General features: G+C 45.8%; 1 protein-coding gene across 4 annotated transcripts in view; it reads left to right on the forward strand.

Moving 5' to 3' along the window:
• The window catches only part of XPO7 (exportin 7), a 44,734-nt gene that overhangs the window by 20,918 nt on the left and 8,467 nt on the right, over positions 1-15,349 (forward strand). For all 4 annotated transcript variants that reach the window (XM_025203431.1, XM_014519652.2, XM_014519651.2 and 1 more), the window contains exons 9-21: positions 774-893; positions 1,847-1,993; positions 4,956-5,128; positions 5,705-5,898; positions 6,626-6,731; positions 8,091-8,226; positions 9,377-9,450; positions 10,532-10,612; positions 11,293-11,356; positions 12,741-12,849; positions 13,254-13,360; positions 13,872-13,960; positions 14,710-14,817. In XM_025203431.1, the coding sequence (XP_025059216.1) occupies positions 774-893; positions 1,847-1,993; positions 4,956-5,128; positions 5,705-5,898; positions 6,626-6,731; positions 8,091-8,226; positions 9,377-9,450; positions 10,532-10,612; positions 11,293-11,356; positions 12,741-12,849; positions 13,254-13,360; positions 13,872-13,960; positions 14,710-14,817 (1,508 nt within the window). The remainder of the gene's footprint in view (positions 1-773; positions 894-1,846; positions 1,994-4,955; positions 5,129-5,704; positions 5,899-6,625; positions 6,732-8,090; positions 8,227-9,376; positions 9,451-10,531; positions 10,613-11,292; positions 11,357-12,740; positions 12,850-13,253; positions 13,361-13,871; positions 13,961-14,709; positions 14,818-15,349) is intronic.

Raw genomic sequence — 15,349 nt, forward strand, 5'->3', positions numbered from 1 at the left:
GTCGTTAGGTTGGTCAGAGGGAACAGAACTTGCCTCAGCATGAGTTGCTGCTGCACATAATTAAGTCTCTTTTTAATGTTCTTAAAGTTCAGAGCCCCATTCTGTAGTCTAGTAATAGCTTCCCTTGTGCCCCTGAAGCTGTGGAATCTGCCTCCTGTTTTAGAAGTGGGGGCTGAGCTGGGAAGCGCTTTTTAATATTTCATCTAAGATGTATATCTCACTGTTCTTCCTCTCCATAGTCCATGTTAAGTTCTTCTAAGGAGAGAGTGGCTGGCTTTCCTAATGCTGCTGGTAGATTTTTCAGGTCTGCCTTTGTTTACATGCAGTGACAAATGACATGAGAAATTGGAGGACACAACCTGTATTTTCTGCCTCTGGCATCTGGAGAAATCCCCTATTTCTGTTGCCACATGGCAGCATAGTGGGAATTGTAATGTGCGCTTTGCCTAAAGTCGGATGTTTATTAAGCCATCAAGCTGGAGAGATGATTTCTTTATAGCGCAGTCCCTTAACCCCCTTTGTAATTTGTTTGCTCCTGCCGGATTTCTCCTGCTTTTTCCTTTTCACAGAGAGAGAATTTTTGGAAGTGGTTGTTAAATTTTAAGGCTGCCCCTTGAACCAGGCCAGCTGATTTATTTATTTATTTTTGCTACAGAATATCACAAACTTGAATGAGCTATTCTCTCTGGCAGATGGGGAAAACAGTAGGTTGGCCTGTTCCCTTGTGTTTGAATCGCATCTTTTTCTTTTTTTATTCCCTTGGCTGCTTTCAGGTTTTATCCTGCTTAGTGCAGATAGCTTCTGTACGCAGATCCCTCTTTAACAACGCAGAGAGAGCGAAGTTCCTGTCTCATCTTGTTGATGGTGTTAAGCGAATACTGGAGAACCCACAGGTGAGTGCATTGGAAATAGACACTGGTATTGCTTGCGTCTCCTCTGGCAAGGCATATTGCTTTCTGGAAAGAGCTTCTACTACTGTACTTGTCACATTTGTCACTCTTCCATCATGGTCACCACTTTAGGAGAAATGCAGGGAACACAGAAAGTAAATCAGAGTCACTAAATATTTTAAGGAGATGGAGAGACTTTAAACTTAAAAATAACCAAACAGGCAGTTTAATCAGAAAGCTGAGAGAGAGATGAATGCGACTGTCAGTTAAGGTAGGGGTTTGATGAGCTGATGCCTCAGGCATGTTTGTGGGTGTTGGGTTTCTAGCTGGACAAAAGGGGAGATATATGCCAATTATCTAGAAAACTTCCCAGCCATTGTGATCAGCAGAGCTTGGGAGAATGCTTTTCAGGTGCCACTTCACTAGGGCCAGCTATGAACTTCCTTGGACAAAGCGCTGAGAGAGAGTTATCTGGCACAGGCCACAAAGGAAAGATTAGGTGGTAATATCTCTTCCTTCTCTCGCTCGGTCCCCTGTTCCTGATCCAAAAAAAAGCTCTTAAGGTTTAACAACATCTGTGGAGGGAGAAGAAAATTAAGATATGAAGCACTGTGCCGGGCCCCTGTGGTTTACAGCTTGTCCTTGTGGGAGTGAAGTGCTGCATGCCTGTTCTGGATGCCATGCAGTAGACATGTTTTGCCTGCCTTAAGCTTCAGGTTGACTTTTAGCTGCTGATTGGTACTGTGTAGCCATAAGAGATCATAGTGTTTGCACAGCACAGTTCACACAGATCTCCAGCTCACTTAGGGAGGTGGGGAAGCACTCTACCTGTATTTTAGAAAAGGACCAACTGTGAGTCAGTGACAGAGTTAAGGAAGACCCCAAACTTCCTTTCTCTGCATTACTCAGTTGTGCTACCAGTCAGATTGTTTAATGTCCTTGTCTTTCTTGCCCAGAGTTTGTCAGACCCAAACAACTACCATGAATTCTGCCGACTGCTGGCCCGATTGAAAAGCAACTATCAGCTGGGAGAGCTAGTGAAAGTGGAAAATTACCCTGAAGTCATCCGACTCATTGCCAACTTCACCGTGACCAGCCTGCAGGTAGGAATTTATTGCTTTGGGCCTCTTTAACAGGAGAAGAATTTGCCGTCTGTGTCCACTCTGTGCCTTGTACTGTATGGTAGCAGTGCCAGTTTTATGAGGCCTAGTGGCAAGCCAAGCAAATCTTACAGCAGTTGGGTCCTACAGCACAGTACTATTCTTCTGTGAACTTGGTTTGAATGATACAGGAGGGGAGGGTTGTAGTGACAGCTCTGGAGTTATTCCATGCCTCAGCAGCAAAACCTGCTCATTCCTGGTTATTTTTAGTAGTGTGCATCAATCTTATTAAAATATAGTTAAGGGGGTGGGTTTACTGCTAGCAATATGAACACCACGCAAGCTTCCCTCTGGGTTTCTCACTGATATACAGCATACAACTACACCTCAGCTAAAAATCCTTTCATGGTAATTACAAGCAAACTGGAAGTTTTCATCAGCAGACATTTAGGGAGTATGGAGCTTTTTGTTGCTGTCAGAGGTAAATAAGAACAACGTAACTTTAACACTCTTGATCATCTCTCACAGACATGTTGGAGAGAAAGACGGAGAGATGATAATAATAGTGCAGGAGATAAAGTAGGAAGGATCTTTGTGTGGACAGCCATGAGAGGGGACTGAAATGTCGTCTTCACAAGAACCAATTTTTGCGTTTCAGTATTGCTTTAATGTAGCATCAATGCTGGTAATTGTGTATTACGGTGCAACTGTATAATTTTCCTCTCTGGTAGAATGGGTGTTTCTTATGTGGGAGGCTAAAAATGCTGGCTGGAGCAGGCTGCTAAAATATTTCAGGAAAAGACTCCAGCCCAAGTCTGCAGCAAGGAAGTTCTAGTGCATCCAAGTGTGCAGCTTGTGTCAGGGATTTTTTTTTCTCTTGGCCTGTGGATACTTCAAAGGGCTGCCTTAGAAACCTGTGCATGCTGACCCATTAAAGAGATGGAGCCCAGCAGCTGAGGATTCATTTGCTGCAGTGTTTTTTACAGCACAGGTGTATTTTTTGCACTACACTGGAATGCTAAAACAGAAGGGCAAATTCATAGATTCATAGACATCAGGGCTGGAAGGGACCTCGGAAGATCATCGAGTCCAGCCCCCTGCCCAAAGGGCAGGAAGTCAGCTGGGGTCATAGGATCCCAGCAAGATAAGCATCCAGTTTCATCTTGAAGGTGTTCAATGAAGGCGCTTGAACCACCTCCGGTGGCAGGCTGTTCCAGACCTTGGGGGCTAGGACAGTAAAGAAGTTCTTCCTTATGTCCAGCCTGAAACGATCTTGAAGTAGTTTGTGACCATTCGACCTCGTCATCCCTTGGGGCGCTCTGGTGAACAAACGTTCCCCCAGATGCTGGTGGTCACCCCTGATAAACTTGTAGGTGGCCATCAGATCACCCCTGAGCCTGCGCTTTTTCAGGCTAAAGAGCCCCAGGGCTCTCAGCCTGTCATCGTAGGGTCTGCTTCCCTGACCTCTGATCATGCGCGTGGCTCTTCTCTGCACTCTCTCAAGCTTCTCCACATCCTTTTTGAATTGTGGAGCCCAAAACTGGACACAGTACTCCAGCTGCGGCCTCACTAAGGCCAAGTACAAGGGGAGAATGACGTCCCGGGATTTGCTTGAGAAGCATCTATGGATGCAAGCCAGCGTTTTGGTCGCTTTACTAGCCGCCGCATCAAAGCCTTTAAGTTGTCAAATTTCGTTTTAAAGATAGCCCCAACTCTCCATACGCAGGAATGGCGGGGGAACCACAACAACACTTTAATATATGGTTGTTAGTAATACTTCTGACATTACTCAAGAATTTTGAGGAATCACCACTCTTCTCATTTACTGGGTAAAAAACCCCCCAAAAACAAAGTTGTAAATGGCATATGGAAGAAGTCTTGTATTTCCCATCCCCCAATTTCAAATTGGCTTTATCCATCATTCTGTAAAAACAGCAGGACTATATTTTCAACATGCTTTGGAAACATTAACACACTGGAGTTTATGGAACAAACCCTCTGAGGATGTAAGTCTGCAGGACTTCATTGCTTTCTGTTAAGGGCTAGGTATTAGTAACAATAATAGTGCCTCTTGGTGGAAGATAAGATAAGAATAAAAAACAGAAGTCAGCATTTACTAGCCAGGTGATAGGTCACCTGGTCATAGAAGGAAATGAGATTGGTCAAGCAAGACCTACCCGCAACAAACCCGTGCTGGCTATCCCTTAAGATGTTGGCGTCGGCCAGTCCATTAAGGATGGCCTCTTTAATAAACTTTTCTAAGATCTTCCCCGGGATAGAAGTCAGGCTGATGGGCCTATAGTTAGCCGGATCCACTTTCCTCCCTTTCTTGAAGATAGGCACCACGTTGGCCTTCTTCCAGTCTTCGGGCACTACACCAGAGCGCCAAGAGTTTTCAAAGATCCGTGCTAGAGGCTGGGCTATGATGCTCGCCAGCTCCTTGAGTACCCTGGGGTGAAGATTGTCAGGGCCGGCTGACTTGAAGGTATCCAGCTTCTCAAGATGTTCCTTCAGAAAGTCAGCATTAATGGAGGGCAGGGGATCACCCTCACCCGGACTTCAACAACACTGTTAGAACTGAGGCAGTGTATTGAGGTCCCTTGTCCATGCCTTCCAATTTCAGTTTTTCTGAGCCTTGACTGGAAGCTGGAGGCTTCTGCTCAGCTGACAGTCACGGAAGCCAATTTTGAGGTATCCTTGGCTCTCTAGCTGACAGAGGGGGAGGCGGGGGGAGTGTGTGGGTCTGTTTTGGTTTGGGTTTTTTTTTTTTTCATTCTCTGGTTCTCTTGTAATTTAGATGCTAACTTAAATTCAGTGTTAAATATGTGCAGAATGAAGCTGTGAAGTTTTTGGGCAGTGCATCCTGGATAAAGCTTCTAAATGCTGGTAAAGGATGCAAGGCTCATGTGATGTTTGGAATACTAAATGTATTGGTTTTCTTTCTTCCCACCCTGGTTGTCTTCAGCACTGGGAGTTTGCGCCAAACAGCGTTCACTATCTCCTGAGCCTGTGGCAAAGGCTGGCAGCCTCAGTCCCATACGTTAAAGCCACAGAACCTCACATGCTAGAAACATATACACCGGAGGTCACGAAAGCTTACATCACGTCCAGGCTCGAGTCTGTGCACATCATCCTGAGGTAAGGGGAGCCTTTCTGACAGTGTGGGAAGAATGAGGCAGGGAAAATGTATCTTAATTTGTTGGGGTCTTGGTCTCTCCCTGTATGGACTCTGGGGGAGGGAGTTATGCCTGACTGCCAGTTGAGTTGTAAAAAAAGACATGGCTGAATCAGATGCTCAGTCTTCATATATTACAGCATATTTCAAGTGAACCAAGCCATAAAGATTAGAAAATATTTGCATCCAGATGGGTGCCTTAATATTTGATGTCTGCACTTCAGGTGCAAAGCCCTGGATGAACAATCAGCCTGTCATAAAGGCGTATTCAGTGCAGTGTGTAATTCTCCTCCAGTTCAAGTAGTTAGTGCTGTTTTGATTTATGGCCACAGTCGCAGCAGTGATGGCCTGGTTTTCTTGCATCAGTCTGTGTACTGTGCTCCCCAGTTAGCCAAAAGCAAAGGTTCAGGTAACCAAGTCTAGGAATAGCTGTAGACCTAGAAGAGGCATAGTCTGTCCTCATGGAAATAAGCTTGTGTTGTGGCTTAGGCCAGAACTGCTTTTGATGTGTCTTTATCATCTGCTTGTTTTCTGTGCAGAGATGGGCTGGAAGACCCTCTAGATGACACTGGCCTTGTACAACAGCAGCTAGATCAGCTGTCCACCATCGGGCGGTGTGAGTATGAGAAGACCTGCGCTCTGCTTGTGCAGCTCTTTGACCAGTCAGCCCAGTCTTACCAGGAGCTCCTTCAGAGTGCTACCGCCACCCCCATGGATGTTGCAGTGCAGGAAGGTGAGTGCAGCCCAAGAACAGTCATCACTTGGGCCCATTGAACTAGGAATCCCCAAAGCCCACTCTCCTCTTGTGATATCTGTTCGGCAAGATGGAGTCTCACTAATGTTCCTTTGGGGAGTAGTGGCTGGAATACACTTGGACTTGACCTGCATATGGGGTTTGTAGTGGTGCAACTGTTTTGTGGCTTCTTTAATGTTGGGTACAGACATAACTGCCTGCTCTTTAGTGGCTTTATAAAAGTGCCTTCTTAATGGTATATCCTAGTCTCCTTCCAGTATTGAAATGAACTGTACCAGGATAAGCATAGGAGATTGTCCTGCTTTAATTATATAGTTGCATGATTAAAACAGTAAACCTTTTATATGTAGAGAAGAGTGTATGGTTGTGAATTGAGCGTCTCTTAACATATCAGTCAATGCCACATACTTTCAGGAAAAAATGAGTGCTTTTTTTTATATACACAGCGTTTCCAGGAGTCTGCAGAAGGGGGTTTCCTATGGTGAAATGGTCTTGTATGGTGAACAAATTTGGGTGACGCATGATGTTCCAAAGCAAATGTGTTGATTGTTGAAGTCATGCCTCCCCTACAGTGAATGGGAAAACAGGTCATTCTGGAACTGTCTGAGGTTCTAGACGTGCATATCACTGATAACCTGTTCTTCATGGATCTCTTCATCATGTAGCCTGCTCAGTGCTTCATTCTGATGTGGTCTGTTGGTTTCAGGGCGTCTGACGTGGCTTGTCTACATCATTGGAGCAGTGATCGGTGGTAGGGTTTCCTTCGCCAGTACAGACGAACAGGATGCGATGGATGGCGAGTTGGTTTGTCGGTAGGGATGCTAACTGCTTTCTTGCTGGGCTGTTGTATTTTTGAAGACCCTTCTGTCCCCCTGAAAGAGTGACCAGTATGCAGCCGCAAGCGCTCTTTCCCCTTAACACTCTTCTCATTGAAAACAATGAGATGGGGTTGGCCCCCCTGAAGGGAGAAGCTGAGTAAGCTTTGCCTGGGATTTGTCTAAATTGGGGTGTCTGCGTGGGTGTTCAGCAAGCAATTGAATGATTGTGAGGGGAAGAGCATGGAAGATGCTCTCTTTTTTTAATGCGTGCTACAGAACAGAACCAAATGCATGGTGCTTTTTTGGGGAAAGACTTTTTTTTCTGGGTTTTTTATCTTCATCTCCCTCCCCCACAAACAACCCAACTGTATCTGACTGTGAACACCACCTCAAGGCAGTTCTAGTTTCTGTTCAGTAGTTAGCATCCCCCACAGGGTGGCTTTGGTTCCCGTGTTGCATGTGTCAGAATGCTAAGGCCTCTCGGTTTCAGCTTGAATTGGTGTGGGTAATCTAATATGCAGTCTGCAACTCGCAAGCAACATTAGTTTGAGCAGAATTCCTTGTAGTTCTCTTCTGGGATTAGGGGAGCAAGAGGAGCTGAATCTGTGCCTTTACAAAAGTTGTCCTTCTGTTAGCTGTGGTTAGTAGGAGACCAAATCTCGTCTTAGCTCTTCCCGTAGCTAGGGAGTAACTGGATGGAAGGTACCAAAACTTCAAACATGCCAAACTGCCCTCGGGGGTATGATATACACAAAGCAGTCTCATGCTGTTAATCTGCTTGCTTTGATCCTTTCTCTCCACACTCTTTTCAAAGAAGTAGTCCTGTTTGATTTGCCCCATACATCATGTCTCTGTACTGAGTCAGTGAAAGCCTTTCTCGCCATGATGGCTTATTCCTAGTCATTACCTCTGAGCTCCAGCCTGTGTGCAGCGCTTCTAATAAGAGCCAAGTTGGGACTTCTGCTTACTTGCTCTTTGGCTTTGTATTGGCACAGTAGGGGATGACATTCCCTTTCCCAGCATCAGCACTAGGACCTGGACCCCTCCTGTGGATTAAGTGCAACTTAGCAGTGCACAGGACTTGCACTGATCGTTCTGCCTATGGAAACGTAGTTCACCCAGGACAAAGATCTTGGCCATAACATATAATATTGCTATTGTGCTTTGCCCACTCTCAGTCCAAAACACCACCCTATAGGGAAAGGAAAAAGCTTGGAATCAGTACCAGGTGCCTTGAATAGCATCTACTTAGCACTCTGGACATCATTAAGGGTGTTTCTTGTGATGTTTCTTGTTTTTGTGCAGTAGTTGGGTGTCCAACAGTTCCTAAATGCATTGTCTCCCTCCTTCCAGGGTGCTTCAGTTGATGAACCTGACAGACTCCCGCCTGGCTCAGGCTGGCAACGAGAAATTGGAGCTGGCCATGCTGAGCTTCTTTGAGCAGTTCCGAAAGATCTACATTGGAGACCAGGTGCAGAAGTCCTCCAAGGTACGCCCTCTGCCCGGCAATTGTGAGGAAGCAATCATTTCTTCTTTTCTGTTGATGTTTAAGCTGCTGGAATTTGATCTGCTCTTTTCTTACAAGAAGGAAAAGCTTATTAGAAGCCCCATTCTTCCTGCTTTCTATAATACCTGCTTTTACATTTGTTCTGGAGTCATCTTGTGGAAACAGTACCTCTTAAGATGGTCATCTGTGTTGGAGAGAGAACCTTATGATTACAGCAGTGCATCGGGTCGTTGTAGACCCTGGGTTTTATTTTAGTCCTTGCTTTAACAGGCTCTTCACAAGAGCAGCAACAGGTCATTTTATGTGCTTATACCTCACTTCTCTATCCATAACATAAAGGTAAATAGCAGTTACATGCGAGGAAAAATACATATGGCACTGAGTACTTCAAAATCGTTGTGGACGTGGGGAGGCTGTGTAAGCACCTGAATGGGAAGGATGCCAGGCTTTGGCACGGTGCTGTTTTGTTTTGGGTTTTTTGTAGATAGTCCGTAGGAAAATAAATAAAATGAGCCTTTGAGCTGAGGTCAAAACTGATGTATTCTCTGCCTAAAAGGGCATGCCTTGGAAATGAGGCAAGGTTTACAAAGCCAGGTCTTAGCTTTCCAGCTACCAGGGAAGTTCATGCTCATCATCGTGCAGCCCCAAGTTGTGCAACGAAGAAACAAGGCTATTTTTATTCCCAAAATTGACTCTTAACCATTCCGTTCACCTGTAGTACACAGTGCTGGGAGCAAGGATGTTGCAAGGGAGCTAAGAATTCTTCAGCTTGGACTTCCATTGCCAGGTTATTTGAGGCACAAATGTCATTGTTTCTTTGTGTCCTCATCTGCTGAGGGAACCGCATTTTTTCTAGAGTTAAGGTAATCCCTTTTCCCAGGGTGCAGATGAAAGCCCAGCCAGAAAAGCCTATATCATGGGGATGCAGTGCAGATGTACAGCAAGATATAGATGAGAGGGCCTACAGGGGTCCCAGTTGAAAATGATGCCCAGATTACAAGGAGGAGCAACTGATAGGATGGTGATATCTTCTCCACAGTGGTTGAATAAGGAAGCAGGGGGCTCTAGGGGAAGTGTTCATCTGTGCATCTCCTGGCTCTGCTCTGAGTGCTGCTGCTCTCCTCTCTTCCAGCTGTACCGCCGTCTCTCTGAGGTCCTCGGATTGAATGACGAGACCATGGTCCTGAGTGTCTTCATAGGAAAAATGTAAGTGTTCCAGCATGCTGCCATCAGGGATTCCAGGGTCCATTTGAAGGTGTGAATGGGACATCTTGAACCTAAGGGAGTCATGTCCAGACTTCAGAATAGTAACTACTGGCTGCTTAAGAAAATGGTAGGCTGTGATCAGGGGTGAGAGTCACATGCAGCATCCCAGATGTTTATCCACTGTAGAGTCTAGCCTGGGCCATGGAGAGACACAAATGTGATCCTCTGCCAGCTACACCAAAAGAATGGATGTGGTCTTAGGCTGTGGTCTGACATCTGCTTACCAGGGGCAGCCTCAACTGTTGGTGCACTCACATCACTATTGCTGATCACCAGCCACAAATGCACTGCAAGGAGTGGACACTAAGAGGCCCTTACAAATAGCCCTGTTTCATGCTAGTGTAGTGGCAATATCCTTAAAACTGTTCTGCTTAAGCAGACTCTTTCCTTTGACTGTTGCTGGGCAGTTTCCTCTGGCCTGAATGTGTCAACTGGGCTTTGTGGGGCCTCTGGCAATCTCCATTAGGACTCAGAAGGCTTCAGGAGCTCCAGGGCTGAAGCCCAGTGCCGTGCGCCTAGAGGCACATGGCCACCGGCTTTCCCCACTCCTTTAGCATCATCCTTGACGTGCACGGTGCCTGCCTAACCTTGCGCACCCGAGCTGCACATCCACAAGGGGTGAAATGGCTCTCCCGGCAGAAGCAAGGGCTACTAGAATTCTGCAGCTGACAGTGGATGGTGCAGGTGCAGAATTGCATACGTCTGCATGTTGTCACTGCCGCAGAATTCTCTTACCCTTGCTGCAGAAATCAGCCCTGGAGTGCCACAGAATTCCAAGGGCCTGGGTATGGGCCAGTGTAGCTTGGGACCCAAGTAGTGAAGATTATCTGAAGGATAATTTTCTAGTCAACCAAATGTAAGTACAGTAATTTTATACCAATATTTTGTGGCTTGTGATGTCTGTGGTTTTGGTGGAGGGTGGAGCTGCTGATGTTAAGTGACTTTTGATGGAAGAACCTACCTCACAACAAAGGAAAACTGAGCAGTCCCTCTGATCTGTCCTTGTTGTCCTCTCCTTTAGCATCACCAACCTGAAGTACTGGGGTCGGTGTGAACCCATCACCTCCAAGACGCTGCAGCTTCTCAATGACCTCTCCATTGGATATCCTTTTTAGTAGAGTCCTAGGCGTGCAGAACTTGCATGGCAAAACCTAGGAAGAGCACACCAAGGTGTTCAAATGAAAGGAGAGAGTTTTGCACATGGCCTAGTTGTTTCTATTACTGATCTCCTCGCAATGCATTTTTAGCAGATGGCCTTTTCTTAATTCACCAGAAACATTCTATAACTAAATGGAGCAGCAACTCCAGTCACACAATATTGGCACTGATTTTGTCATCACCTGCTCCCTTGTCACCTTGGCTGCATTGCTCTCTTGTATGTAAATGTGCCATTACCCACTTCCCCAAAACATTCAAGTTGCCTCTCAAGTGGCCAAGGGAGCTTGAGCACTTGCTAGTCATATCTGGTGGCAGGAATTCCAGTATGTATACACTTTTTAAGAGCAGATCATGTCTGTACATCATAGTTTGTCTGTGGTTTTCTTTGAGAGCTCTTGAAAACCTCGAAATAGATAGTTGGTGGACTTCCTTCCTAAGGATTCTGCATTCAAGTAATACGAAATGAAATTACATCCATGTCCTGGAAAAGGGAAGTCATTCATAAGGTGCCACATCAGTGTGTTGCACGAGCTTGCTCTGGAAAGTGTTCCCCTAAGTTGCTTGGTGAATATTTGAAACTGTCCAGCCGTTGTTTGGTTGCTGTTTCCTTAATATGCTTCTTACATACAGTAGCGTTAGGAAATTGGTGAAACTGAGCGCAGTACAGTTCATGCTGAACAATCACACGGTAAGTCTTGGCCTCTGCTTGCTATCTCATAACAACATGCATACCCAGGTTCCTGCAAGTAGGAAGGAAATGAAGGCCCGCTCTCTGCTTTCATACAGGGAGGCAAGGATTTCATAGGGTGATACCTATTATTGAGCCAACTATGTAGTTAAGATAAAGTTAGACAAGTTTTCATATGTGGACATGTTTCTAAAGCTGAACTCTCTCCCAGCTCCTTCCCTCCTATGAGAGACCCAGCCTCGTACAGCTCTGCAAATCCCAGTCCTTGTTCTCTCTGCCTTCCTCCAAAGCCTAGCCTTCCATTTTTTGTCTCTTGTGTTTTATGTGTTCCCTTTAACCTAAAGGATTCTAGCTCGTCTACAAACTTACTACAAGAATCTCTTCGCCCCTCATTAAAATGCAGCCGCATCTGGAGCAGAATGCAGGGAATTACTTTGGGCTGTTACAATGCTGACTCAAGAATAATGAAGAATACCGCATCCATTTGAATTAACTGTGGAAGTCGGGAAGGCAAAATATAATAATATACTTGTGTCCCGATCCCCTTCCTGATTGATTAAATGTTCCTGTTTTTGAAAGAGTGCCCAGGGATCTTTAATCACCCCTGTGGACAGGACTCCAGACCTGCAACTTGGCCAACAACTGGTCTGCCAGCAGTGTAGGCTGTCTTCCTGCCACTCTGGGGTGCTGACTCAGAGGAAGGACTGTCACAATTAGCATCAACATCTTGTATAGCTCTGCTGGTAGTTTTCTGTGGGGTTTTGCGATCACTGTGCTGGCCTGAGCTCTGGTTTGCTACTGCTTGCAGGTCTTGTGGAAGTGAACAGTCAGTAACCCTGTGAGAGCCTTTCTGCTTGTTGTTGGGTAGAAGTATTGATCACCTGATCCTTTTATACAATGATGCTAGGACGGGCAAGAAATAGACATAGTACCTTGAACAAGAGAACCAAGATTCAGGATTCCTGGATCCTCTTGAACTTGATACTCAATGTCATCTTGAGCAGCTGTCTTCAAGATTTGAGTTTTCCCAAGAGTAAACTCCCTCCTTCACTGGAGGAGTAGAGAGAATTCTTCATCTGTTGCTTAAGATGAAAGGTCAAGGGCCAGGCCTCCTTCCTGGTAGGTGCAAAAAAAACTACATGCTACCATTACCTCTCTAATACTGGTAGTTGCACAGCACTAGTGAAAACCCCCCTTTGGTCATTTATTCTTTTATGAGTATTAGCACAACTAAGGTGGTTAGGGAGATGATCAGTCCTTCCAGAGGCCTTGCAGGAACAGAGCATAAGTCAAAACGGTTGGGATTACTGAGTGCCTTAATGTGTGAGCCCTGTTCAGAGCCTGCCTGCTCGTTGTTCGCTTGACTTTGTTCTTTCCTTGACAGAGTGAGCACTTTTCATTCCTGGGCATTAACAATCAGTCCAACCTGACTGACATGAGATGTCGGACTACTTTCTACACTGCACTTGGGCGCCTTCTCATGGTGGATTTAGGTACTACCTGCAACTCTTAAACAGTGCATTGTCCTGGTCTTCACCTTTTGTGAAAAGTGTTTGGCTGACTTAGTAAAGGCCATCTGAAACTGCAAAAACCCAATGCAGTGAGAAGCTTTGTGCCTCCTGTTGGGGGCCGAGTGCTTCCTTCACAGGCAGATTTCAGAGGACCATAGAAAACTTATACTCTGCTATAACCAATCTTTTCTGTGTGTCAGTGGTTGGTTGTGGCATCACATTAATCTGGAGGTATTTTGATTTCTTAAGATTAGAGCTCTGGCTGCCTTTGCTTCACTCCTAGTGACCAGTCCCTACTGTTCTTTGCACCCACTTTGCTGAGGCCAGCCTGTAGGATTGACGTGGCGTTTGCGTGGAGGGCGCCAATTTTGTCATGTCTGTTTCAGGGGAAGATGAGGATCAGTATGAACAATTCATGCTGCCCCTAACGGCTGCATTTGAAGCCGTGGCACAGATGTTCAGCACCAACACTTTCAATGAGCAAGAGGCAAAGGTAAGTAACAACTGAGCAAAACCAAATCATCATAGTTGTGGCCTGGTACATTGGACAGCTACTCTTTCAATAAAGGCTTTGTCATGTCTGACTTCAGTTAAACTTGCTTTCTAGTGTGGCTTTTTATTCTAGTATTTCAGAAAGACCAAATGATCTGTACAGGGTGGTCTCTCTCTGAGGGGACAAGCAATTGCTAGAAGGGAGAGAGATCCCTAAGCATTTGGTAAAGAAAAGTCTCTCCTTTAACTTGAGTACTTCAGATGCAGTTTGTGGAATAACTATTGATGCTCACACAATAGAAGCAAAAGTAGGAGGTATTGGAAGATCCTAGAACCTTCATTGCCTTGGCTTAACTTGTATATATTTTCTGGTGCTTAGAAGGATTGTCTGACTTCTGAAACCAGAAGCCACCAAGAGAACTCTGCTGTTGGTGGTGGGTTGGTGGAAGCTGGGGTGATTTGAGGTCTGGTTGCCAGTGTTAACATGTAACATGTCCTTCTCCTCTCTACAGAGAACCTTGGTTGGCCTTGTACGAGACCTACGGGGAATAGCCTTTGCCTTCAATGCCAAGACCAGCTTCATGATGCTGTTTGAGTGGATGTATCCTTGGCATCAAGACCATAATTATCCAGGGCAATGAAAGAGACTCAAGTCCCTGAACCCTCCTCCCCCCAAGTCCATTCACTTTGCATTTCAGTTAAGTCTTTCATGGAAGTTGCCTCTGCAAATCAGAGTACTCAAGGGTCCTGGTGTACCTCCAGTGAGAGGTGCTTTTCCAGAAACTTCCATGTGGTTTGTAGCATGATGCTTTGCCCTGTTGGAGACTAGAAATCAGTTCTGTGACTGCAAACTGAATTAGCAAATGGACTTAAAGGAGTTGGAAAACTTCAAGTACAGTTAGGAAAGTGCCCGTCTCTTGCTCCCTGAGGTTGGCACAGGTTGGGAGGCAGCACACTTGCCCTGGTGACCTCGTCCTGGTTGATCAGGAAGCAACATCTACGGGCTTTAGAGTTCTCTTCTTTTCCTGTTATGGAGTCTGTGTCCATAATAACCTGGGAAGGGTGGGTACGTGCTCAGACCTTGGGTATTCTTTAGGCTGGCCTTGCAAGCAGCAGGTACAGCTGCTGAAAGACTTTTCAGCTTTGACTTACCATTACCACATTACACAGACACATTACCAGCCTAGTGACTGTTTAAATAGGCACACAGGCCTTTTCTGCAGCGCCACGGCCTGTACTTGTGCATCTCTCCAGAGGCTGGAACAGGGCAAGAATGCTGCCCTCCACTTACACTGCCAACCGTTTTCTTCGTGTACAAATCCATAAGGTTCCTTAGCTTCTGGCTCACAGCTACCCTTCCTACATGCCAATCCTCCAGCGAGCAATTGAGCTGTGGTACCATGACCCAGCCTGCACTACCCCTGTGCTCAAACTGATGGCAGAGTTGGTGCATAACAGGTATGAGACTACAGTGTCCAAAAGCTGATGGGAGTTCACATCTGTCTGCTACCTCGCTCCTTAGTTTGGGGGTTGATGGTGTTCTGTGGTACCCAGCTATTTTGTGTCCATTTTGGTCCCTTTACACTTACAAGCTGCCAACAAAAAACAAACACTGTCTGTGTTGGGAAGGATGTGTCTCAGTCCTGCCTTGTGATTTGGTTAAACTTGAGGGCCGTCTTCCTGTACCATCTCTGCATGAAGACACTAGAGAAACCTGTGGTGTTTCTTGCGGCACCTGTTTCTCAGGCCAGTCATCCACAGCATCAGAGCACTGTGTGTTAATTTAATCACACCAAGTTAAAGTGAATGCTGCTCTGTATGGTGGTCAGGTAACTGCTCCTGCGTTAGACCTGTGGCGTGCTCTGCCAGTGGATAGATACCTTGGCTTCTGGTCAAATAATTCAGAAGCTGTCTGATCTTTGGCTGGTTGTCAAACCTTGTTCATGGAGCACTGCATGCTGACCAGGGCTCTACAGAGGAGGTTTACTAA

This window comes from Alligator sinensis, unplaced genomic scaffold, assembly GCF_000455745.1.
Source record: "Alligator sinensis unplaced genomic scaffold, ASM45574v1 scaffold98_1, whole genome shotgun sequence".
In the NCBI taxonomy this organism is placed as follows: domain Eukaryota; kingdom Metazoa; phylum Chordata; order Crocodylia; family Alligatoridae; genus Alligator; species Alligator sinensis.